The following is a 26,832-nucleotide window of genomic DNA, read 5'->3' as shown; positions in this document are numbered from 1 at the left end:
AAATTTCAATGTTTTGTTCACTGAGCCACTTGGTTATCACTTTTGCCTTGTGACATGGTGCTTTGTCATGCTGGTAAAAGCATTGTTCATCATCAAATTGCTCCTGGATCATTGGGAGAAGTTGCTCTTAGAGGATGTTTTGATACCATTACTTATTCATGGCAGTGTTCTTAGGCAAAATTTGGAGCAAACCCATTCACTTGGATGAGAAGTAACCCTACACATGAATGTTTCCCAGGATGCCTCACTCTTGGCATGACTCATGGTAGTGCTCACCTTTCCTTCTCCAGACAATCATTTGTCCAGATGTCAGTCTGTCCTTGATGATTTTCTTGGAATGAATTGGCTTTTTTGCTGCCCTACTTGACACTAAGCCATCCTCCAAAAGCATTTGCCTTACTGTGTGTGCAGATGCACTCACACCTGCCTTCTGCTGTTCCTGAGCAAGCTCTGCACTGGTGGTGACCCGATCCCATAGCTGCATCCTCCTTAGGAGATGGTCCTGGTGCTTCTTGAAGCCCTGAAGCCTTCTTCACTGCAATTGAACCTCTCTCCTTGAAGTTCTTGATGATTTGTTAAATGGTTGATTTAGGTGCTATCTTACAAGCAGCAATGTCCTTGCATGAGAAACCCTTTTAATACATTGCATTGATGATTGCACGTGTTCCTTGGAGGTAACCATGGTTAACAGAAAAAGTACCAACTTTTAAAGCAACTAGTCTGCTCTTCTATCAGCATATTAGCTGCCTTGTCCTCATTAACATTTTCTCCTGAGCTAACAAGTAGATCACTGAAATGATGTTAGCAGGCCATTTTGTAGCAGGGCTGAAATGCAGTGGCTGGAATGCAGTAATCTTTGTGATTTAAGTTAATTTTCATAACAAGGAATGACTTGTCTGATCACTCTTCACAATCCAGAGTTAGTGTAAATTGCCACCATAAAAACTGAAGCAATAAACTTTGTGAAAACCAAAATTTGTGCTAGTCTCAATTTTTGGCCACCACTGTAGACAACTAAAGCAGTTTTGTTAGTTACTCTGGATAAGAGCATCTGCTAAATGCCATAAATGTAAATGTAAAAAATGTAAAAACTTAATGTTGTTTCTCTGCCTTTTTATACAGAATTGAATATTACATATTGGGAATACCAACTTCGTCTGTATTCCCACTCTTGTTCTGCTTGTGGAAGTACATTCATACAGCGATTGGTTGGTGTTTCCATCTTTGCTAACTGCTGTTGTTAAGGTCCTGCTGTTGTTAAAGGAGGCTCTGTCAGGTCTTCCTAAGGACAGCTTTACTTCCACTCAAATGAGTTAAGAGCTTGAAGGTTATACGCTAATGTGCACCTCTAACGTGCACCTCTAATGTGGCCCTCCAGGCTCATCTTCTTTGAGATGCATGGAAGGGTGGAATATAAGCATTACTGTATGATTCAGCTAGTAGTTTATTCAGATATTCCATTAAATCAACAGATTCTTTCTTAAAGGTTATGCAATATGGGTACATAATGGAAACGAAATGCTAGAGATGTTGGTTCCACGTGTGAGGGCAGTGTTCAAGATGGAACTAAATGATCATGGTATTCTGATGAAACAAGTGAACATGTGTTCCTTTTTAGTGCTAAAATGAATGCAGGAGGTTCTATGAAACAATGATGCTAACAATGCTATTTTCCCCAGACAAAATGTTTGGGTAAATGACCACTATGAGGGCCATAGCTCTGTGTTTTTCTCCATGTTGTTTCAGGCACCAGTTGTTGACAACAATGCAAATGAGGCATGCTACTTGGAGGAGGGCGAGTGTCAGCAAGCAGTGGGTGGATGGAGCGGAGAAGCAGCAGCTCAGGACGTGCCGGACGTGTTCTTTGATGCCCGAACATGGCATAGTGACACATTCTCAGACTTCAGCCATGATGATGGTGACCGCTCCCTCAGCTCAGGGAGCAGCTCATGCTCTGCAGTGCACGAGGACGTGGCCTCTCCCAAGCACTGCCCTGACAGAAACTACTGCCCTTCTGGTGCAGAGAGGCAACACACAGAACCAGATGGGCTCCAGTGGGAAGCGGATGGAGAGTGGGGCATTGCACAGTCACTCATCGGCACAGAACAGGACATGAGTGGGGTGACTTCAGGCTACACTGAACTTATGAATTCTTCATCTCTCATGAACTCATCCAAGGAAGCTGGAATTCCTCATATCTCACAGTGTAGTGCACCCGACACAACTGCCATCTGCTTTGAGTCAAAAGAACCGATAGAGTTGCAAGTTTTCATGGAGCCAACTTCTAAAGACACGCTTGTGATGCCAGATAGAAGTGTCACGGAAGCTTGGTTAGGTGATTCTTCTGATTTAGTTCCTGCAAGCAGAACTGGAACAGAATCAAAAATGATAAACAATCCCATAACTAACACTGAAGCGCAGTTGATTTCTGAATCATCAAAGGTGACCTGCTCAGAACTGGACAAAACGGAGTCATTCTCACATGACCTTATTCTCCCTGATGCCGAAATCAGCTTACACTTGTCACAGCTTGTTTCGACAGACATGAATGGGATGGAAGCTGTGGGGCAGCTTGATGAAATGGGAGGGTCTGAGGTCTCCACAGTGGATGAGAAATGGTTTGTGATGTCTGAATGTAGTTGGCCAGATGACTTGGAATCATCCAGCTTTTTGCACTCACCGGAACATTGGAACGTACCACAGGACATTGTTCAGCCTCTCATGGGAAACCAAATCTTACAGTCATCCGATCACTGCATGGGCCAACCTGAGCATCTAACATCATTCCAAATGGATGAACAGCGATTTTTGAGGAGTGATGCGAGTGATGTTGTGGGTTATAATGAGGAACGGTTTTTGAGGACTTCACCTGTTAATCCAGACTGTTGTCATTATTCAGCAGAGCTAGCTTTCTCAGGTCAGATGGATGCAAAAAGTTGTGTTTTGTCAGATTTGGCAAATAACTTTCTAGGCAACAGTGAACCCTCTTTATACAAAGTGGGCAAGCACACCTGCACTGATTACAGTGAAATTCAGTGTGAGAAGGAGGGAGAGTCAGTTGAAAGGAATTACACACAAAATCAGCAAAATGGTGTTCTAGAATGTATGGGAATCTCTCATGAACTTAGGTCAGAGGTCAGCTGTCACAAACAGAACTTTAACAACAAAACACAAAGTTGCAGAGAAGAGAAGGTTATATTAGGACAGGCCTCAATTACTTTTACAAGCACTGATAGTGAAGAAGTTATTAACCCAAACACCACCCTTCTGAATACTGCTGCAGAAAATGACATTTTTAAAAATCCCAACAAACCCACTTTGAGTCCTAGCAGAGGCTGTTTGAAGGAATTCACAGTCATACCACAGAAAGCACAGGAAGTCATTTATTCTGACGGCTCTGAATATAGTTCCTCTCATGTGATTCCATCTACACATGATGTGCAGTCTAGTAAAGAAGCGCACAACGTCATTTTTGATAGTGATCAAAACAATGTCATAAACCCTTGTGTAGTGCAACATTCAGATCCATTTGAAAATTTGAAATCTGCTGTTACAATTAACCCCACAGACACATGTCTTGAATTCAGCAGTGACCTGTCCATGAACTGTAAACAAATAACAAAGTGTAACTTAGATTATTTGTCTGACATAGATGAGAGTTTCAGACAGATACCAGTATATCCAAAACAAAGCCCGAACAATACATCCAGTCAGTTAAGGCAGGAAGATTTGACTTATTCAAACACAAAAGCCAGCGAGTCTGAGCAGGTAATTAAGGTTTTACATGATGCAAGCAGTAATTCTTGCATGCAGACCCTGTTCCACTCAGATTATAATGCCCTTATTGCTAGCACATCATTACATAACAATGTAATTTCAAGACCCATAAGGGACCATGAGTCAGACACAAACAATAATGTAATGCCTATCACCCCTGAGACACCGTGTACTTTATTCAGCACTACCACAGAGCAGGAACACATTAGTTTTGATTGTGATCAAGGGCATTCATTCCCAGAGGAACACAATCATGATCATGAGAGTGCCACCACTGACAGTGGAATTTTGAACATGACAACTCCTCCCAGACTTATGAGCCTCCTTGACAACCACAATATTGCCCCTTTGGTGGATGATAAAAGTATCAAAAGTCCAGTTAATGTAGAGGCCTGTAAAAGGCACAGACGCTGCACTCAGGGGCAGTTCTGTGATCACCTTGGTGGCCGAGAGTGCCATCTGCACTTCTCTGCAGTAGAGGGTGAGCAGGCCGTGGGAGGCTCCTGGCTCAAGGATGCGGACGTCACGAGCCATGGCTGCACTGCGGATCTCCGACACACCATCGCCTCCCTACACACAGACAGCCTGCACAGTCAATGCACACCAACCGCCACAGACTCACGAGGCACCGAACGTCCATGTAGTGCTACTAGAAATGGACCCGAACACAAGGAGCTCCTCAGTGACGAGAGCACATTGCCTGTGAGCTATCTTCTCAGGATTGCCGGCACTCACAAGTTAGAAATTGCAGAGAGAAAGCTTGAGGCAGTTCTCAGTGATGAATCAGCTGTGATGCTAAATACAGCTCAATGTAGAGGGCTTCGGGGTGCCGAATCTCTCTCGCTGCAGATAGAGAGACTCTCTTTTACAGACGTTAGTGCTGGTATGTCATCATTTGCCAGTCTGGAGCCTATTATGGAGGCGGATCACTTTCAGGAGGGCTGGTTTTTAATGGAGAATCAGAGTCAGAAGGAAGTGCAACAGATGGAAGTTTTGTCTTCTGGAGATGAGGACAGAATTGTTCAGGAATGCCACTCAGCCATGCACACTGTATCTCACTTGTCGCATAATGGTTATGTAGGTCATGTGGATGTGGTGCAATCCAATGTTCCATTCAGTGGAGTTTTTGATGATGCTGATATACCAGAAACAGGAAATACAGTTACCTCTCTGATCAATGGAAGTGACAATAGAGATGAGAATAGTATTTCCAGCTCTGTGTCTCCTGACCTGGACTCCATGAACAGTGAACAAGAAGAAGATAGCCCTCCGTGCCCCACCGGAGGCAGCTCCAGAGACCAAGGCTCTCTGAATAACAAGAGTAGCCTAACAGGGAAAGGCTCAAAGTTCTCCATGTTCTCCAGGATTCCCTCTTTCCGCAGAGCCAAGAGAGAGAGTAAGGGTGGCAACGAGATTGAGCCTGAGCCTAAGGTGTCACTGGAGAATAGTGAAGAGAGGAAGGAGGCAGGGAATCACAGCTCACCCAAACGTAACCAAGCCCACCCATCCCTCCAAGGAGCTCATATGACCCACAGTACGGATCACCTGATGAAGTACGCTGATCACATCAAAGATGACGAGTTTGAGAAAGCCTTTTCCTTCACCTGGCCTGACTTGGAGAAGAACGGACAACCCAAGTCCATGCCCAGTGCCAGAGAAGCCTGGCAGCAGGACAGGACTGAGGACTTGCTGAATTCAAAGACCTTCCCCACCATGGAGTGGCTGGGCCAAAAGAAGAGCAAAAGTACTGATAACTTAAACTTTCGTATGAAGCTTGCCATGGCCCACAGGTCTCTGTCGAGCTTGTTCGAGAACCGGTCCAGTGAAAAGGAGAATCAGCAGCAGGGCCGCAATATGGCAACTGAGAAAGTGAAGGCCAAGCAGTCATGGAGAAAACAGAGGTCAGTTAAGGAGGCAGAGATACTGAAGAGAACCATGTCTGTTCCTGAACCACTAACTGCTAAGTCAGAACATCACCTGCGAAGTGGCTCTCCCACTGGCTTACCTCTGAATGGACCAGATCTCCAGGGATTGCCCAGGTCTGAAGAAAATTTGAAAAACACATGGTGCTCTGGCCCACTTAGCAAAACCACTGGACCTCAAGGTGTATCAGGGTCTGCACCTACGGGGCAGTCTTCTGAGAGCAGTCCTGCACCAACTGGACTCTCTCCAGACTCCCTGGATATGTTTGAGGCTGACCACAGTGACCATCTGCAGTCTCCCATCCACCCCACTGTTTTTGCTTTCACCAACCAGTTCTCTCCATCCTGGGCCAGGTCGCTGGGTTCTTTCGATGGCCTCGATACACCGACGAGACCCATGACTCCCAAGCCTCAAAGCCCAGGGCTGTGGGTGGACCGGAGAGGCTTACATTACCCCTCCAGGTCAGTGGCCTCTTCCCTGTGCTCTCTGGGCCAGGGCCCAACTTTGGAGGGCCTCTCAGACCGCCTGCTGGGATCAAAGGCTTTCAGATCTAAAGCAGTGCAACTCGCATCAGCACACTCCTTCGATTCTGATTTCTTACTGGAAGACAGCAACTCGGACAGCCATTCCCAAACCAGCCTGGTCTCCACCAACTTTTGCAATGAGCCTGAGGTAAGATTAAATAAATTGTTTTAATTGGTACTTGTCACAGAGTTTTAATTTTTACTGATCACTCAGTTTGGTTATGTCATAGTTTTTGCTTGATATATGGTAGATGATTTATACTTTGATTTGCTGAGTTATATAGCTTCTGAATAAAAGTTGACAATTACTGTATATCATTTTATATTTTACATATATAATAATTTTATATATATTTTATCATATATATATATATATATATATATATTATATATATAAATATAAATATATATATATATATATATATATATATATATATATATATATATATATATATATATATATATATATATATATATATATATATATATATATTTGTTTGTTTGTTTGTTTGTTTGTAGTTCAACCCAAGTAACCCTTTAAAAAAGTCAGGGTGAAGATTCCAATAATTTTTAATAATTTATTTGCAATGGTAATGCATTCTCTCATATGTCATCCAAAATGTATGTTTCTAGGCGTGTGAGCTTAGAAACAGTGCCATCTAGTGTTGGAATGGGAGTGTTTACGCCATCATATTGCATGATAACAGCCAAAGCAATCTCTTACCTTAACTCCACTGAATTTGTAATAACAATGGCTGAAATACATGCATGACAACCTTGCTCCCACCCCACATATAATAGGCCAGTCCCACATGGTAACCCAATTTGCGTTTGCGCACAGAAGCATGTGCAGGATGGAAGTAAAGCAGTTACCCAGGCAGCTGCACGGAAGGCACAGCCTCTGGCCTGCATGCCACCAATGAGGAGACAAGGGCGTCGCACCCATGGACCCCGTCCCCGCTCCGAGCTCTGTGGCTGGAGCTCAGCAATGCAGGACACTGGAGAGGTGGCGCTAGACCTGAGATGGAAGAGGAGCCTCCCAGAAGCCCGGCAGCGCTCCTACTCAGACGAGCTCCTTTCCGGTATAGGGAAAGCTCGGAAGACCCAGACAATTCTGAAGACAAAGACCAACGTGCAGAGCAGTCTTGGCCAGATTAGTGCACAGTGTTCTGAAAAACGGGAGAAAGTAAGGGTCTTTTCGTCGGGGGAAAGCGCTGCCTGGGTTCCAGATCAGCTGCCTCCACTCCTCTCCTCCTTCCTGATCTGCTTCTCTCTGCATTCCCTGCCATTTGTAGGACATGCATGCTGTCTTACTTGACTTGTAGTGCCTTGCCTCTAGGCCTCTCTCAAATTCCTTTTGTGTCTCTTTTTGTACATGTTTGAACTTGCTTCAGAATGACTTTTATCCTCATCAAAACTGTAACTAATCAGCACATGTTCAGTTGCTCAGGGAATTATTTATTTTTGAATTGCGGTTTCACAAGCAAATATCATTAATTCAAGCAAGCAAAAAGTGAAAAGCCAGTATACTCTTCATCTCCCCCACAGGCTCGGCTGAGTCTCTTGTTCACTTCTCCAGAGCATCTCTCTTCCACGTCTCTCAGAGACCAGTTCTTTTCCCAGAGCACTCCCACCGGTCTCGACTGCCTGGGTTGGCCACGTCGTGTCTCCTTCTCTGGTGAGTGTACTGGATATTTGAATCATCAGAGATATCTACAATTGATGCAGACGTTTCTTCCTTGTTGGATCTGAGGATGTTAGCAGTCACTGTGGAAGTAAGGTCATTTGTTTCATTTCGTGTAAAAGTGATGAAATGTCAAGTTAAAAAATGCTTTAAGCAGATATTAATTTTTTATTATCATTTTTTTTTAAGTTTAAGGTACAGGATAACACCTTAAACTTACTGCAACATACTTAAGGGCATCAACAATGCAGGGTTACTGTGTGTGCCCCTCAGTAGATCTGACCAAGGACAGACTTTTGTGTCATGCAGGGGGCAGGCATAGCGCTGGAGTTACATTAAAGGGCCCACAGTGGCAAACTTCTCTAATGCCAGGGAGCACCGGGTGAGCTTAAGCTCTTTTGATGCCATGTTTATATATCCTGTATTAGTGGCATATTAGCTGAATAGTATATTGGAGACATGGAGCATGATCTGTTGCAGTTGTTCTGTGTGAGCCGATTTGGGATTCCTTTATGTTGCTGGCAGGCCTTTGACTGTATCGTCAGTGTCTCTCAGCCAAAGACTTTGTGTTAAAAAGTCTAGATCTGTTTTGTGTCCTGGTGTAGATGGATCAGACAGGGACTGTCTTTGTGAGGTACACCACTCCTCTCTCATTCACTCACTCTAACTCTGTCTTTCTCTCTGTGGCATTCTCACTCTCTTTCTCTTACACTGTCTGCCAAAGTTCTGCTAAATATTTTTTTCAGATTTCTTTCCATTCATTAATGCCAGTTCTGATCTCTCTGTCTGTCAATGTATTATTTTCCTGCCATTCTTTCTCTGTTTGTTTCTGTCAATATCTTCTCTTTATGTACCCCCCTTTGAACCAAGAGTATACAAGCACCCTCATTACACAAGTACAGGACACTTGTCTTTTGAGACAAAATTTCATTGAAGCAAATTGAGTTTTAGGTGGTAAATTAAAAATGATTGTCTTTGTTTTCATGCACCTCTTTTTCTCTTGGCTGATGTTGTGACACCTTGACACCTGTGTTCCTGACATAGATGCCTGACAGTAGATCTGTATATTTTAAGCTTTTATTATTTTATATTTTTCATTTCCTCACACTCCAAACACCAGCAGAGATATACTGTATAGAGATATACCCAGTACCCTCCCATTTCAGTGACCTGTTGAGAATGCCATGACATTCTTCATTAGTGCATATGTTATGTAATAGAGAGTCTTTTGAAGGAGCAGCAATGTTAGACACAAGTAGCCCATTCTGCCCGGTTGTGACATATCCCCCACGCTATGACCTTGGCAAGCATCATGGAATTTGCCTGTGTGGTGTACCTCTGACATGGCCATGCTCATATGATACTAGAATTCTACATATCGGACCACACAGCGGACACCAGAACATTCAACCAAAGAACCAAGTATGCACCCGCACACGCTGCTTTCTGCAGTCATATTTTATAAAGCCGTCATTGGGAGTTCCTAGACAGGTTTTTTCTTTCGGTGAGTACTTGCTTCATAAACCTTCACAGACCATTTCTGGATTGTCAAGAGCACATTGTTATTTGACAGCTGAACATCTGAAATAAGATGGCTCAGCCTTTGTGTAGCATTTATTAATGAGTTATTAATGTGACAGACTCGATAAGATTGTATTCTTCAGTGGTCTTCACTGTCACAGGTTTGCTGACCAAATAATATGGCTTAAAGTAAAGAATGTGTTTTCCTGGTCAAGAGGACTGGTGTTGCTCAATGAGACTTATTTATGGACAGAGCACCCAAAGGGAACTGCAGATGTTCTAGATTTCATGATGAATTACTGGAGGTGGGCTGCTTCCTGTCATCCACTGGAATGTTGAAGTATGTGTGTGATCGTAGCTAACTGAACATCATCCCAGCCACCTACGGGAATGTGAGGAATGTTCTCCTCTAGTTACATCCAGTTTCCATGTCCTCTCTGTGCTCAGCTCGCAGGAGTAAACCCCTTCAGTTTGAGGTCTGATAACAACTTCCTCCTATTCCATTGGCTCCCTTTCATTAGACGTTTTGTGAGATATTAGGCATTCATGTAACCGTATCTTGAATAATCTTTTGTGTGTAGAAACTGCTGTCATAGAAAATTAAATAACTCCTGTGGATATTTTGGCCTCAGCTATTTTTGTGGCTCTTCACTAGTTATGGGTTAAATTCTTAGAAGGCACGCACTGCCCTCAACACCACTGCTTAGCACTGTAGGTTTGGGCTTTTGGTTTACTAACAGCTTGGCTGTAGCAGTGGGAGGGGCCCTGCAAGGGGGCCTGTGAGGGAACAGCGATGTCTGCCTTTTTCAGTGCCAGGCTAAGCACTTTGCAGTTAGCTCGAATGTCGCTCATGCGTCCCTGCCCTGGAAGGGGCCCCCAGTGATGCCAGCCCGTGGCTGCGTGTGAGCGAGTGAGGGAGAGGGCTGATCGTGTGTCTCGGCTCTGCTGCGGAGCAGAGAGGGGCTCTCGCCGCCACCGTGTCGGAGCTAAAAAGTGAAGGAAAGAACGAGGGGATGATGGGGGGAGGTGTCGCATGCATTTGAAGCTGCAGAGGCCAAGAAATCAGTGACTGACACACACGCGCGTGCACTCTCGCACACACACACACACACACACATATAGATACACACGCGAAACATAGCCGCCGGCTCGTTTGGACCTAGTACCAAGTAGACGCCGCCCTCCTGCGGTGCATGCGTACCCAGCACTGTGCCGGCGAGGTGGGCGTCCCGCTGGCCGGGGGGGGCTGCGGCAGCGGCGGGGGCTCGGGCCTGTCCCCTGCCTCCGACTCAGACAGCAGCCCCTCCGTGGGGCCAGCGGGTGGGGGCAAGGCGCTGCGAGCGGTCATGTCCCATTACTGGAGCCTGGAGAGCCTGCACTCCACCAACGGTAAGTCCCCCTCCCTTCTGCCTCCTATCCACTCTGCTTTTAAACTCAGATGAACGGAACACAGGCGGCTTGGGGGGGGGGGGTGGGTGGGGGGGAGCTGGGCTCAAGTCGTGCCCCAGCCAGGGGGTGTTAAGGGCTTTTGTATATTGTGCCCCTAAAGGCTTTTGTGCATTGTGTGGTCAGAATTTGAATTTGTGTGGCAGCCTTGTGTCTAACCCTCTATGGCCAGTGCGAGGGCGCTGGGGAGGGGGTTGAATGGAACATTGTGCGTGAGGAGATGTAAACACACAGACAGCACTCTGCTGCCTTTTCCTGTCTGAGCAACAGGAGGATGATCCGGGAGCCCTGCTAAGAGCTCCTGTGACTTGGTACCAGCTAGTGAAGCGTTAAACAGAGAGAGGTCCTCGCAGAGTGCTGTCTGCTGTTCCATATCTGCTGACGGTGGGGTTGTTTGGAGGTGAACGCGGATCATGATGAAGGTTGTGAAGGAGGCTGGTTCTTGCCCCGTGTCATTTCTCCTTGCTGTCACATTAGTCACAAATTTCAACTTCTGATATACGGCTGTTTTTGTTTTCAACAGATAAAAATGGGCATAGTGTTGTCAGTTCAGTGAATGGTTTGTCCAGAATTGGAGATATATCTAAGGAGCATAAGGTCACAGCAGCCTGGCTGCCAACAGTGGGGCAAAGTTCAGTTACTGCGTTTACTGTTTATACTGTCCTTCCCCTGTGGAAACAACGGCACGCTTCAAGGGATGGAGGCAGCAGCGTTCCCACCCCAGAGTGGCGTCTGTCCAACCTATCGGTCTGCCGCTAGGGTCACTCCATGCCATGCGGTCCCTAGGCTCCGGCCCGTATGCTGCCTCCCTGAAATTAGAGAGGAGGTGGCGAGCATTCAGCGGGAGGAAACCAACCTTTTAAAAACCCATGCTCATTCTTTTTTTTTTCACTTTTGATCAGTGATCAAAATTTTGGCAATTTTGGTGAAGCTCTTCCACTAGCTGCTCAGAGGTGGGGCCTTTCCTGCTAGTTCATTAGTGTCCATGGAGGACAGACCGCATTACCACGGTTGTAGCCGATCCACAAAAACACTGCAGTGGGCGGCAGGTAAGTTTCGTAATCAGCCCAAAGGGCTTGCCCGGAACCCTTTTTGCGTAGGGTTGGCATGGCAACAGAGAAGCCAGTGACGCTACAGGTGGCCACCATGCCCTCTATGACTCTCAGCTGGGCCTTTTCTTCCCTCACTCTCCATCTCACACCGACATAGCTCCAGGTGTGTCAGACAGTCCTCTCACTTCACTGGGGCCCTGGCGAGCGCCCTTCAGCTGTCAGCCAAGCTGAGCAGCAGCGAGAAAAACAACAGAGCAGCTTCAATCATTTTTAAAATGACACAGAGAGAGAGAGAGTGAGATAGAGAGAGTGAGAAAGCGAAACGAGGTCATGTTTATGAAAGAAAATTCCTCCAGAGCATCTGCTGGCATCTCGCAGAGGTACAGATCCATTCTAGATAGACCCATCTTAGATAAAGACAAGGTCACGTACATGTCTCGAGCTGAGTGTGCTGTTCTTACTAACCCCATTGGCTGCTATATTGACATTTGCTGAAACTGGGTGTGAAACCTGTGCTTGGTGTCTCATCCGCTTAAAAAACAGAACAAAAAGTACAATTTGCACACAACTGTAGCAGCTCATAGGTGGCCTGTGTGCATGTGTGCATAGTGAGCAGTGTGGTCCTCTCGTACTTTCATATGGTGGTAAACTGCATGGCAAGAAGCGCAGCCGAACAGCTTCTGCTTTCTCTCGGCCATCAGAAAGGGATGGATCATAGCCAGCTTACAGGAAGCTGTTCTGAAGTCCCCCGTCTAGCCAAGCCTGCTGGTTTGACAGCTTCTATTTTGGGTTAAGAGCAACTCGGTGATTGTTCCTGTTTGCTGCAGTCAGTGCTCGGTCTGCTCACAGAATCTTGTGACCCCCCCACAGGGCTTGTAAGGTCAGGTGACTGGAGCAGAATGGCGTTCAGAGGTCCTTTAAAAGCCTTTTTAAGAGGAGTTCAACAGTGAACTCTAATAGTTACCTTTGGGCCAGTTGCAACCTTTATGAAGCCTTTTTAAGCTTTTTTTAAGAAGAGTTCAATAGTGAACTCTTACCTTTGGGCCAGTTGCAACCTTTATGCTTATTGCAAAAAGTTTGAAAGTGAAAGCTAAGTGTGATATGGTACCACAGCATTCCATGTTCACAGTTCCTTCATGCCAACAGGCCATCCTCTGAATGCTTGAAATAATTTTGCCCTGTTTAATTGGCCAGGTGCAAAATAATCCATTTAACATGAATCACAGAATGAGAGAATTACATATGGTGAAGATGTGCTGCTAATCAATCTTAATTGCAATAATTAAACGTCTCTTTTGGCTGATGGTGTATAATTCTTCCTCAGAAGCTTCTCCCCTCCCTCCCTTTCATAGGGGGCTCCACACAGTGCCTTTAGATCAGTTCAAAGGTTGTTGCCCCAAATGCCCCTGCCTCTGTGAGAGAGAGAGAGAGAAAGAGAGGGTTTTTCATTCATTTGTGCATTCCTTGCTGGCATGCTGTCTCATATGTATGGTCTGCCATCTCTTCATTGAGCTCCCCTGTAGTAGACATCTCGCAGTGGGGGGGGGGGGATATCAGCACTGTGGACTGTGGTGTGGTGTGGGATGCATCCGCAGATGACGTCCACCATCTCCCAAATCTCGTAAGCGTTCAGAGGGATTCCAACCCCTGTATGAGCATCAAAGTCCAGCTCTGAGTATGCTTGATTTCAACTGCTGGTTGTTTGACGTTCCTGAGTGTCATGCCCATTTCACATGGGCATAGCTGTTATATATGTAACAGTGTAAGCTTTAGCACTGTGAGACATTTAGCAGAGGTGAGGAGAAGTCGTCCCTGAACATAGCTCTTTTCCTGTCTTACTCCTTTCGCTTTTCAAAGCTCTCAAGGCGATTTCTATCTTTGCACTCATGTAATTTTGCTCTTATAGTAATTCCATACTAAATAGCTTGTGGGCAGGAAGCCGCCGTTTCTGTTCAGTGTGAGCTGTGGGGAGCTGGACTCCTTCAAACTGGAGTAACAGCAGCTCGGCGCAGAACAAAACAGTGTTTTGCTGAGGCATTTTGGGCCCAGTGGGGAAAAAGCTTTTAGACTCCATGCCAGCTCCCTTCACTGATGCCCGAGCAACTCTCCATCAAGACTAGCCCAGCGGGAGCATTTTCACATCCCCAAACCATGTCAGCAATACTGGGAAAACTCGTGGCTCAAGAACTGCGTGGCGGGTACAGGCGTCAGGCCGTGTGCGCGTCTGCTTGGAACGAGTTCAGTTTAGCGGCTCCCCCACAGAACTGTGCCAGGCACCCCCCGCCCCCACCAGCCCAGCCCCCCTTCTGCTCTGAATGACATCACAACCCCAGCCCAAGCTCTCAGGAGGCTTTTAGAGTCATTTATTTTATATTTTATTTCATTTGTTTTATAATGCATTTTATTATTTTAGCACTTTGCTTGCATGACTGGTGTGAGGCTTCTAGCTGGCCAAAAGATTCTGTTTCTCTGGAAACCTTGTGTACTACACTGCAGTTTTGACTACCTCTACATCTTTTACTACTACAGTATTTTGCAGTTTACACATTCGGCAGATGCTCTTATTCAGAGCGACTTACAGAGGTAAGCAAATGTAGTGTTCGGAGTTTTTCCCAAGGACTCTTATTGGTATATACTTCTTCATATATATATATATATATATATATATATATATATATATATATATATATATATATATATATATATATATATATATATAATGAGAGAGAGAGAGAGAGAGAGAGAGAGAGAGAGAGAGAGAGAGAGAGAGAGAGAGAAAAATAGACATTTAGGTGATTTATGCCAGTGGCTATGTAATAAACATGTCCTCTGTTGTGGTCTATATCTCCACAGCTGCTAGACATGAGAGGACTTGTTTGTAAGTGCCATGATTCTATCAGGTTCTTCTGGAAGTCTCCATAGGCTGTATGAGTAGGAAAACCTTAAGGGGAATTTGCTAAAGTGTTTTACTGAGTTTACCTCAGGGAAGATTTAAGTAAGTCTTTTTGGACACCACAAACCATAAGCTTTAAAAAACTCAGTTAAGTTGCTCTCGTTCCATTCCTCTTTCTTTGTCCCTATGTTCCTGCATTTCTATCTCTCTTTCTTTCTGTCTGTCTCTCCCTCTCTTTCTCCCTCTCTCCTTCTTTGTCTCTGTCTGTCTCTGCCTCCCTCTCAATGGGTTTTGCTCAGACATGCGGCAAGAGCTGGCAGCCATCTCTCACCAGGCCTTTTTGATCCAGCAGGCGTTGCTCTTGTTGGGACACCACAGACATTTTTGGACTGGTGCCATGGAGAGGTGATGCCGGAGCTGGCGGCAGTCCCAGCTCACTCTGGCACTCTCCTCAGGGCACCAGAGCCTCGGGGCACTAGATGTGCTTTTTCTAACATTCAATTTTGTAGATGCAGATCCGGCAGCATGGACCGAACCTTGAGCCCACACTGTAGTACTGAGGAGCTAGGTGCTCCTCGTGGAATCATGAACATCCCCTTGATCATTCTTACAGGAGTCCTCACGCTCTTTGGATTCACCAGCACTGCCCTCTTATGTTGTCGAGAGTGCACCGAAACTGCAACAATACACATGGGAAAGTGTCAAAGGCAAAGAACACAGACAAAAGGAAGCGAACACCAGTTTCCAACTCTTCAGTTTAATGAAACAAATCACAGAATAAGCTTGCACAAAAAGGAACTAAAGAAAGCCAGCATAATGTTAATGACATACAAACACAAAGGACTTATAAAGGAACCACATAACACACAGGTGACATGGCCAATAGACTCAGGTGGCACAAAACCAGAACATACAACACATTGAACAGAAAAGCAGAGCATAAACAAAAGGCCATGTGGATGCCACCGCTGCCAGACAGAGGCTTCTGGCGGGAAGACACCGTCACAGTGAGATTTCCTCTGCAGAGATGTTGGGAGAATTCCTTCTGCATTGCCTAATGCCAGTATGTAAATAGACTTAAAAATAAGAATAATGCTTCTATTGGTAGAAACTGGTGTTTGCAGACAGGAGTAGCCTCGGCATTGAGTGATGCTTTATACACCAGTGTGCTGCAGCTTTTTCACCATGTACTATTCCACCCATCCATCATTGGTGGCAGCGTATACTTGCCCCATGCAGTTATGTGCAAAATAATAGCAGTGTGTTTAAAACAACTGAGAAAAAACTCAATCCTCATAATAGTATTTATTTCCATATACACAAAGGCACTGGGAGCACTGCACATTCAATTCCAAATGAAAAAAATGAACAAAATATAAATGTTTAAACTGAAAATGAAAAAAAAAAAAAAAAAGAATAATGGCCTGTTCAAAAAAAATAGCAGTGTCTTCATTTTCATTTACAAACTCGAATATTTACGGTATAAACTGAAAGTTGTTTACATATTTACCTTTTCTTTTGATCAATGAACTAATATTTAATTGTATAACCTTTATTTCTGATAACTGCTTTACATCTGTGTGGCATGGAGTCAACCAGCATCTGACACCTGCAAACAGATATTCCAGCCCAAGCTGACTAGACTACATTCCACAGTTCTTCTGCATTCTTGGGTTTTGCATCAAAAACAGCATTTTTGATGTCACCCCACAAATTATTAGTCAGATTGAGGTCTGGGGATTGTGCTGGCCACTTCATAACATCAATCTTCTTGATCTGGAACCAGGATGTTGCCTACTTGCTGGTGTGTTTGGGCTAGTTGTCCTGCTGAAACACCCATTTCAAGGGCATTTCTACTTCAGATATAAGGCAACATGACCTCTTCCAGTATTTTGATATATTCAAACTGGTCCATGGTGCCTGGTATGCGATAAATGGGTCTGACTCCAAAGTATTAGAAACATCCCCAAACCATTATGCTTGCACCACCAAGTTTTACAGTCTTCACAGTGTACTGTGGCTTGAATTCAGTGTTTATGGGTCGTCTCACAAACTGTCTGTGGCCTTTAGACCTATTAAGAACAATCTTGCTCTCATCTGTCCATAGAATGTTGTGCCACTTCTCTTTAGGCCAGTCAATGTGTTCTTTGGCAAACTGTATCCTTTTCAACACGACGTTTTTTCAGCAATGGTACTTTACGAGCGTTTCTTGCAAATAGTTTGGCTTCACGTAGGCGTCTTCTGATTGTTGCAGTACTCACAGGTAACTGAAGATCTTCTTTGATTTCCCTGGAGCTGATCATTGGATGCTTCTTTGCCATTCTTGTTATTCTATGATCTACACAGATGGTAGTATTTCTTTTCCTACCACGTGTTTTGGGTTTTGTTTGCCATTTTAAAGCATTTGAGTTCATTTTAGCTGAGCAGCCAATTATTTGCTTCTTTATATGTTTTCCCCTCTCCAATCAACTTCTTGATCAAAGTTCTTTTTCCTTCGGTACAATGTCTGGAACAACCCATTTTACTCACTGAGCAAGGGCTAAAACCAGCAGGTACAACATTTGCTGCCCTCCTTCTTTAAATAAGGGCCATAATTGACACCTGTTTCTTCACAGAATGAATGACCTCACTAATTGAACTCCACAATTGAACTCCACTATTAATTTGAACACGCCCCTTTCATTAAATGAGTCAATTTCACCCAATTAGCAGCATGCATGTCACAACTGTTGATTCTGTTGGTTGACCATTACTCATCTACACCTAGTCATGAATTTTTTTCCCATGTTGTATTATCTTTACTGCCAAAATCAGTAATTAAATACATTAGTGATGTTAGACTGCTATTGTTTTGCACATAACTGTACCTCGAAGTCATGGTTATTCAGATAGCAATCAGATCCTAAGAATGCTGGAATGGACCCATGTGTTAGGTGAGGTTCTGGATACCTGAGTGTGATGAACACACTTCCTGTTTGAACCTGCAGTAACTATTTGAGGACTTATAGGGCATGGCTTTCCTGCCTGGCACCAGGCCACCCTACATTGATCCAATCAGTATGTTAATGTGGGTATTTAATATAGTTCAACTGAAGAATTCAACAAACTCCAGCGATAAGTGTATGTGTGTGTGTGTACATTTGTAAACCATGACATGTTTATATGTACTGAGGTAACATGAGGTGATGTTTCTCACACACTAAAAGTGTTTTAATGTTCTTGGCTTTCCACCTCACATTAATCTTAGCCTGGTAAGAAAACCCCAGGGTTGTGAACATCTCTCCGTCCTGGTCACAATTAAACTCAGATCACACTGCTTTTACAGCACCAGGGTCTTTTCTGGTTTCTTACCACTGTGGTATGACACAAATTACTTACCTTGGAACAGGAATCCAAACTCAGTCATTGCTTTATTTATTTAGAAATAGCAGAATTTGGAAATTGTTTACATCTCTTTATTTCTGTTTAACTGTAATCATAAGACAGGTTTTATTTAACAGTGCTGAAAGGCTTTGAGGGCATTGAGGAAGATGTAGACTGGATAAAAATGAGGGACGTGAATGGGTGATTTCAGAATTCAAAGAGAAGGACGGATGAAACAAAAACTATTTTCTGACATTGGAAGTAAACACAGGTGGAGGATGTGGATGTCATGGGGTGTAATCTGCATGATAAACTTATCAGTTTTCGTTTGTTCTTTGGTCTCTGTTTTCAATAAATCCATGGTCCAGTTTCTTAAATTACAGCTTTACCTCAGCACTTCAGGCAATGTTGAATTAAAAGAGAACACGTCACAGCGCACTGATGGAATCTGTCTGTGGAGTTTTGTGGTGTCAGATCTCCTTGTTAATGTGCATTCTGCTGTGCTGCGGAAGGTAGTAATATTTTAGGCCTGTGTTCTTGGATCCATAAAGAGCATGTGGATCAGGCTGAGCAGCCGTGAGGGGCTGCGGCCCTCCCTACCTGTGGAATTTGGGCAGTCAAGCAGCTTTATCCGAGGACATGGGTTCATGGTGGAAGCAGGGGCGGCTCACACACAAAGCCTCAGCCTGATTCGCTAGCTAGTATTAATGACCATGGAACCTAAGCCTGGGTGGCCAATATTTTTTTTTTTGTTTTGTTTTGTTTTTTGTTTTGTGTGTGTGTGTGTGTGTGTGACCCTGTGGTAAATTCCATACAGTGCAGGCACGCTTACAGGCGATGTGTGCGCACGCATGATCTCATATATCAGCATAGTGCAGTCCTCTATTGAACTGCGTGTGATTTGAGATTTGTTATTTGTCATGTGCAAAGATCTCACTCAGATCTGAAAGTGCCAGGTCTCACACCTGAGATGGAAAACAAAAGAAAAACAGGCCAAAGCAAAGCACCAGACTATGCCTGCAGGGACAGGGAATCGAGGACAGACAGCCCTGATACACCATCATCCCTGTGACGCTCAGATGCAGCCCTGCAGAGGTTATTAGGGCAGACCAGCGGAGCTGACAGACACAACAAGCCCTGCTCCACATAACAACCCCAGCCCGCCTGAGGCTCCAGACACCACTGTTGGGGTTGGCTCGGCCTGGATTTCTGAGGCTTGCAGTGTGTGCATGCATGTGTGCGAGCGTGCGTGCGTGTGTGTGTGATGTCCGCCAGACTGTGGAATCTCCCTTGGTCTAAAGCAGCAGGTGTGTGATTCAGGTGAAATGAGCCAGTGGTCTTCAGACTTTGTCACTCTTGTCTTTGCATACTCGGTCAGTCTGTTAGTCTTGTTAGTGCATTCTTCCTGCTGGTGTGACTCTTCAGTTTAATAAACCCACAGCAGTCTCCAGTCTTTCTGCAGTACTGGACTGTTTATTTGTTACATTGATCAAAGAATATTGCCAACATAAACTTAGCTAATACAGTTTGTTCATTATTACATTTTTTTCACTTACATAACTCATATGTTAATTCCTCATATGAACCTCATAAACCAAATTTAAGATTGCTTAGTATTGTTTTAACCACTCCTTCAAATGGTAACAAGTCTTCATCTAACACATCATCATAAGTAATACTTAACAGTGACTCACTTAGCATGGTCCTCTGTGTATTATTGACACTGTTGCTAGTAATTTACCTTTAAATTTTTTACCATTTTAAAATATTTTTCAAATGTTGAATCAAAGAAAGCTTTATTTCTGTAGATTCAACTGTAGGTAAACTGCTGGACCTGACTGGTCCAGTGTACTGACCATACTGGTCATGTAGCTTTTAAAGACACAGACGAGATACACTTTTGTGGTAGAGAATGTAATACCTACTGCGGTCAGGCTGTGGGTGCCGTGTATGACTGTTACCAGTCCCTGTACTCTCAGGGCTATTAGGGCTTCTTTTAGACCATTTCCTGTGACTATTATCTTGCCTGTGTTATCGATGAAGTGTTCCAGCTGACTAACTGCTGCGCCTTTCTCTGCCCCAGCGTTGGTCATCACTGATGGACCACAGGACAAGTCCAGCCTTGGGGACGAGGTGGGCAGCGAGGACGACCTGTACAACGAGTTCCGCAGCTCTACCAACCGCTTTGGTCACCCAGGGGGAGGTGGTGGCGAGCAGCTGGCCATCAACGAGGTAACACGGAAACTCGTCCTGCTCCAAGTGCGTGTGTATGTTTGGATCCATTTATGATGAGAGGGGCCTTGGTTAACCCAAAGCATTCGAATGGTAAAATGCACCCATCCTCGGTGATATGATGTGTTCTGTGTTCTTTTCATGTCTGCTGGTGTGGTTTGTGTCAGAGACACCTGGCTGCAGGCCAGGTGAGAAGAGCAGCCCTGCCTTGCCAGTCATATCCTCTCTATTCAGTGTGATCACTGTTGAGGGCGACACCTTGTGGAACATTTTATATAAACCCCATCCACTCAACAACATCCTTAGAGCTTGATTATAAAAAATACCAACAAAACAACCCCACATCCTTTTTATTTAAACACCCCAATAACATCCTCCAATCTAAGCTCACTATCGGCCAATTCACACTTCACTTGATTTATTACCAGTGCTGCTAGCATTTTGGCAGAGACCTGCACTGCCAGTGCATTGTTTCAGTGGGAAGCAGCACACAATCCAATCAAGGCAAAGCCTCTGGGAACTCTGGGTTTGCTGAGCTTGGCATGAGGAGGGTATAAAGGGGCGGTGGTGCTGTATTTGGCTGTGCTGCTCCACGTGCCTGCCCTGCAAACAGGGATCAGCTGGGCAGGCCAGATGTCACTGCTGAACTTGTGGATAGTTTTGTGAGCGTGTGTGTGCGTGTGTATGTGCGTGCGTGTTGGTGTGTGGGAGGTGGGCACAGCTGCTGCCTTGAATGGACATGTCCTACTGTCAGTGTGTGTGTAGGCAGAGGGGATTTGGAGAGAGCTGTGAGAGAGCAAGAGAGATAAAGGAGAGATGGGTGTGGGTAAGACAGTTTAGAAAAAAAATGGAGAGAGAACAGCAGGTTGAAGAAATCAGAAGCCCTCTCTAGTCACATTAGATTTGTGTAAATGGGTATGTGGAGAGGAGTGTGAGTAACTGCTTTATTCCTTCCTCTCTGCCTTCAGATGTTGTAAGGAAATTCAATCCCTTGTACAGCCTTAACTTAATACAGGAAGCTGCACTGCCTTTACTCTAGCACCACCTTGAGGAGACCTGATAGAACTTGTTCATAATTCAGGTGGGGCAGCAGGGAGATGGACAGCTGATGCAGCCAGTAGCAAGAGAAAACAGAGGTAAAATACTGCATTCCCTCCCAGCCCTCCCTTCTGCTGTCAAGGCTGGCCTCCTCTACTTTGGTATCTAGGATACACATTACAACCCAGGCATCCCATTGGCTGAAAGAGGTGGGAGGGGGAGGGACAGGAGCAGGAGAAAAAAAAAAAGGCGATTCGGGAGCTGGATGGATGGATTTGCTGCTAAGCACAGAAGCAGCCTCCATTTTTGGCCTCTCTGTTTTCATTTGAAAATGGGTTTCATTTGAGAGAGAAAGGAGGGACTGCCATGATAACCTGATGAGGAGAATTTAGAGAACAGAGCTCGTAAGCAGTTGTGCAGTGACTGGGACGAGAGCAAGGGAGAGAGAGAGTACAGGAAAGAACCACAGAAGAGGAGAGAGAACGTGGAGTGCTGAAGCGAGAGGACAAGCTTTGATGGAGACCCAAAGGCATAGCCATCCGTGACTTCGGTGAGGCAAAGAGCAGTGCGTGAGAGGAAGAGGAGCGGGAGGAGAAAGGGGTGAGGCAGGCACGTGAGGCAGGAGGCACGGGAGGAAGTGGAAGTGAACATCCAAGCGCAGACGCGGAACGTCTCTCTCTCGTCTCTCCCTCTCCCCTCTCACACGTCGGCGTGCGCGTAGCCCATTGCGTCCACGCACACGCACCCCTCACCTTGTCTCCCGGTCCACGGTGGGAGCGAGCGTGTGTGCGTGCGCGAGGGCACGGGCGTGCGGGGGGCCAAGAGGAGGGGGCTCGGGCGGCATGGCACGGGGGGGCCAGCGAGCGGTGGCCGGCCGCCAGGGCCTCGCCGATGTGCTCCTGCGCTGCAACCTGAGCCCGGAAGCCCAGAAGGTGGTGGTGTTCTTTATCATGATGCTGCTCGTCATCATCAATGTGGTGCTGATGTTCCTGCTGGCCTTCCAGTAAGGCACAGACGGGGGGTGTGCACGTGGACACGCTCGGGGAGGTGGTGAGGGGAGAGTGGAGGAAGAGGACGCGAAAAAGTTGGTCTCTTACTCTGGATGGGGGTGCAGAATGCAGGCAGCACAGTGCAGGTAATTGGAATGAATGTCAAAATGGATGTGTGTGTGAAAGTGTTTATATAGCTCCGTGGGGATCAAGTGTCCCCACAAGGATAGGAACATCTGATATTTTTGACCTTGTGGGGACCACCTTGTGGTCCCCATGACTGCAAATGTTTTTGAAATAAAAATTGGTACTTTTATTTGAAAAATTAAAAGAGGCAAATAATTTACTTTGGTTAGTGAGGATAAGGTTAGGGTTAGGTGTAGGTGTATCACTAATTAGCTATAATGTCAGTGGAATCCCTATGAGCATAGTCAATAAAAGAGTGTGTGTATGCATGCGTGTGTGCATGAATGTGTACATTCCACTGAGGCATGTTTACTATGCAGAGGTAGTGCTCTATTAATTATTTAGCAGCTTGCTGGACTATAGTATACACTGGACTCAGTCTGTTGTCTGCTGCTGTCAGTGGCCATTTTGGGGATTTATTTGAGAGAGAGAGAGAGAGAGAGAGAGAGAGAGAGAGAGAGAGAGAGAGAGAGAGAATGAATGCATGTGCCTGTACCTCTGCATAAATGATGGACAAATTATATTTCCTATTTATTGCCAACAATAATTTGATTTTGATCAATGCTTATGTTTGTTTGATTTTGTTTCTAGTGTGTGTCTGCATGTTCTTTTGTAGTCTGCATTGACATATGCATATGACATTCTCTCCCTGCTGTTAGTGTCAGTGGACATGGCATGAACGTTCTGACTTGCGGATGGGAGTATGTTCCGTTGGTCAGTGGGATAGTGCTGCCTGCAGCCATCTCAGAGCAAGGTGGAGCTATGCTAGGAAAAGGGAGGGGTTTTGCTTAGAGTAGGGAGGGGCTATGCAAGGAGGAGGGAGGTGCTCTGCTCAGACCAGGGAGGGGCTATGCTAGAAGGAGGGAGGGGCTAAGATAAAGGTCAAATCAAACTTGATTGTCTGTTACTGCTGTCATGAGAAATTACATGTCTGTGCTTTTGTGTCTCCTAATATCAAAATGCTTACTTCCCAAATTCCTGAATTTTACTGGCTCTAGCCAGGCTGAAAACAGACCCTTTTGGCAGTTTAATTTCCAAACAAGGAGGAAAGGATTCTGAACCTTGGACACAATTTCCATAACAAACAGGCATTAAATAATGCTTAACAAGCCTGAACAATGTTGTTCCTCTCCTTTTCAATGTTTTTTTTTTTTTTAGATATAGAAGGCTACTGCAATTGAGTGCTGCATGAGGTAGTAGGCCCAACTGAAGCAGCAGCACATGGGAATGTATGTGGGTGTGTCGCTAGGCAACAGGCACCAAAATGAGCAAGCATTCAGAGGGTTTTTGCGCAGGCTGACGCAGTGTCTTTCCACTGGCAGTGTGTGTTGAAACACACTGTGTGTTCTTATGTCTGTATAGTCATTGTTGGTGGAAGGCTTGCAAAACGAATTTTCCAATTGCAATAATAATAGAAATAAATAAGGAAATAGAACCTTCAACAACCTAAAGCAAATAATTAGGAGTAAAACTAAACAAGCAAGATTAAATATAACATGTGGAAATTAAAACACAATAGAATAAAGAATAAAACCTATGCCAAATCTAAAAGAATGATGTGAGGAATAAAACTAATTAAAATAGCTAATCTAAAGTAATCAAAAAACTAATTAAACCAGACATTGAAGTTTCAATATAATTTGTAGTCATTTTGGTGAGGGACTATAATATAAAAAGCTATTTCTGAGACTTGTAAAGTTAACCTCTTGTTTGAACAAGCACCATAATCATTATAGACTATGGTGGAACCAATTTACATTTACCTTTTGTGACCCTTTTGCGAAGGACAATATTGCATCAAAATACATACTGTACTGCCTTATTAACCCCTTGCTCTTGCCTTTCCAATGGGTTTGTGCAGCTGATCAGTGATGGCAGCGTGTGTGCTGAGGCTCTATGGGACCACGTCACCATGGACGACCAGGAGCTGGGCTTCAAGGCCGGTGATGTCATCGAAGTAGTGGATGCCACCAACAAGGAGTGGTGGTGGGGCCGGGTACTAGACAGCGAGGGCTGGTTCCCCGCCAGCTTTGTCCGGGTAAGAGATGGAAGGAGAGAGTTCTGTATACCCAGCGCACACTTATGTAAATATGTAAATAAATATGTACATTTTTTATCAAACGTTTTTTAAAAGCAGTAATTTAAAAGCATAATTGAACAAAGAAGTCCAATGGTAAATGGTATTAATGATTAGAATTTCTATTGCATGTGAATTTCTCTGTTGGTAGCTGCGTGTGAACCAAGATGAACCCATGGATGATTATCTAGCCCACCTGGACGGGGTACCAGAGGGTAGTGGGGCCAGTGTGGGTCGCTCGCTGGGCCCTGGCCTACCCTGCAAGGAACAGATGAGGGCCAATGTCATCAATGAGATCATGAGCACAGAGAGGGATTACATCAAACACCTGAAGGACATCTGTGAAGTCAGTGCATCTTTCACATCACATGTCCAGTAGTGATACATACAACTGCAGTGAATAGACTACATTACAAATCACCCTTTGCATGGTTTGTTCATTGCATACAGAGAATTATGTAATTTGCAATACATGATTTTCAACATTCACAATATTGACCATGTCTGTTGTAGAACTATGTTGAATTGCTTATATTTTCTTATGTTGATATATAAAAAAGAACAAGTAACCAATGAAACTTTCCTAAATCTTTTTTACAGACATATCCAACACATTTGACTTTCTGTTTGTCCTTTTGTGATAACTATTAGGGATATATCAAACAATGCCGCAAAAGGACAGACATGTTCAATGAGGAACAGCTGCGGATGATCTTCGGCAACATCGATGAACTCTATCGCTTCCAAAAGAAGTTTCTGAAAGCCTTGGAGAAAAAATTCAACAAAGAGCAACCTCACCTCAGCGAGATCGGGTCCTGCTTCTTAGAGAACGTAAGCTAAGGGAAAAGGCCACTTTTTCTTTGTGTGAGGGACTTTTTCCTCATTCTCATTACATTTTGTCCTCTTGTGTTACCCAAGTAAGTCCTTGTCTCTTTACTTACCAGCAAACAGAGTTTCAGATCTACTCAGAATATTGCAACAACCACCCCAACGCCTGTGTGCAGTTGTCAAAATTAATGAAGATCAAGAAATACGTGTTCTTCTTTGAGGCCTGTCGCTTGCTCCAAAAGATGATTGACATCTCTCTGGATGGCTTTCTTCTCACACCTGTTCAGAAGATCTGCAAATATCCTCTGCAGCTGGCTGAGCTTCTGAAATACACAAACCCTCAGCATAGGTACTATATACTGTATAAATCCTTATGACACTTCATACACCTTTATGCACATTATCAAATTTTGTACATGATTTCTATCTTAGAACGTCCATTCTATAAATCTGTTAATTTACAAGAATCAGGACATGTGCAGATCAGTATATGGTGACAGGAATATAATGAGTAATTCATTTCTTCTTAATGTTCAGAGATTATAAGGATGTGGAGGCTGCATTAAATGCCATGAAAAATGTGGCCAGGCTGATCAATGAGAGAAAGCGCCGCCTGGAAAACATTGACAAGATTGCCCAGTGGCAGAGCGCCATAGAAGACTGGGAGGTACAGTCCCTGCCCTATGACAGCTATTACTGTAGTCCCTCAGCCATTACAGCCATAACTGTAGTCCCCTCAGCTTCAGCAAACATCATGTATGTTTTGCTACTCTCCAGGGTGACGACATCCTGAGTAGAAGCTCAGATCTGATCTTCTCAGGAGACCTGACCAAGATCTCTCAGCCTCAGGCTAAAAACCAACAACGCATGTTCTTCCTTTTCGATCATCAGCTGGTCTTCTGCAAGAAGGTCAGTATCAGGGCAAGTGCAGCTTACTTGTCTTCATGGGTGATTAAACATTCCAGGAGGCATTCAAATCATTGCTTAGTTTTCCAACAAAGCTTTTTTATTCCCATTTGTTGTCACTTTTGACCACGTCTGATGTTCAGGATCTGCTGCGGCGGGACATCCTATATTACAAGGGCCGGATGGACATGGATCAGATGGAGGTGGTGGATGTGGAGGACGGCAAAGACAAGGACTTGAACGTGACCGTGAAGAACGCGCTAAAGTTGGTGTCGCTGGCTGGGGACGAGGTCCATCTGCTGTGTGCTAAAAAGCCCGAGCTAAAACAGCGCTGGCTACGCGCCTTTGCGGACGAGAGGGAGCAGGTCCAGCATGACTTTGAGACAGGTGAAA

The 26,832-nt window shown here is 44.7% G+C and overlaps 1 protein-coding gene across 10 annotated transcripts in view; it reads left to right on the top strand.

Moving 5' to 3' along the window:
• arhgef4 (Rho guanine nucleotide exchange factor (GEF) 4) overlaps positions 1-26,832 on the top strand; it is a 59,858-nt gene that overhangs the window by 30,851 nt on the left and 2,175 nt on the right. For 3 of the 10 annotated variants that reach the window (XM_027031610.3, XM_027031595.3, XM_081722777.1), the window contains 11 exons: positions 1,747-6,372; positions 7,066-7,410; positions 7,773-7,902; positions 20,267-20,415; positions 24,490-24,666; positions 24,857-25,051; positions 25,357-25,536; positions 25,650-25,882; positions 26,071-26,200; positions 26,311-26,442; positions 26,583-26,826. In XM_027031610.3, coding sequence (XP_026887411.3) covers positions 1,747-6,372; positions 7,066-7,410; positions 7,773-7,902; positions 20,267-20,415; positions 24,490-24,666; positions 24,857-25,051; positions 25,357-25,536; positions 25,650-25,882; positions 26,071-26,200; positions 26,311-26,442; positions 26,583-26,826 — 6,541 coding nt within the window. Of the gene's footprint in view, positions 1-1,746; positions 6,373-7,065; positions 7,411-7,772; positions 7,903-9,145; positions 9,413-9,469; positions 10,819-20,266; positions 20,416-21,437; positions 22,589-24,489; positions 24,667-24,856; positions 25,052-25,356; positions 25,537-25,649; positions 25,883-26,070; positions 26,201-26,310; positions 26,443-26,582; positions 26,827-26,832 lie in introns of those variants that run through there. The other 7 variants (XM_027031604.3, XM_027031621.3, XM_035527824.2 and 4 more) reach the window with 7 other exon arrangements.

This window comes from Electrophorus electricus, chromosome 11 (genome assembly GCF_041902795.1).
Source record: "Electrophorus electricus isolate QZ-2024a chromosome 11, ASM4190279v1, whole genome shotgun sequence".
NCBI classification, from domain to species: domain Eukaryota; kingdom Metazoa; phylum Chordata; class Actinopteri; order Gymnotiformes; family Gymnotidae; genus Electrophorus; species Electrophorus electricus.
The sequence above is the reverse complement of the archived record's forward strand: the minus strand, read 5'-3'. Positions and strand labels throughout refer to the sequence as shown.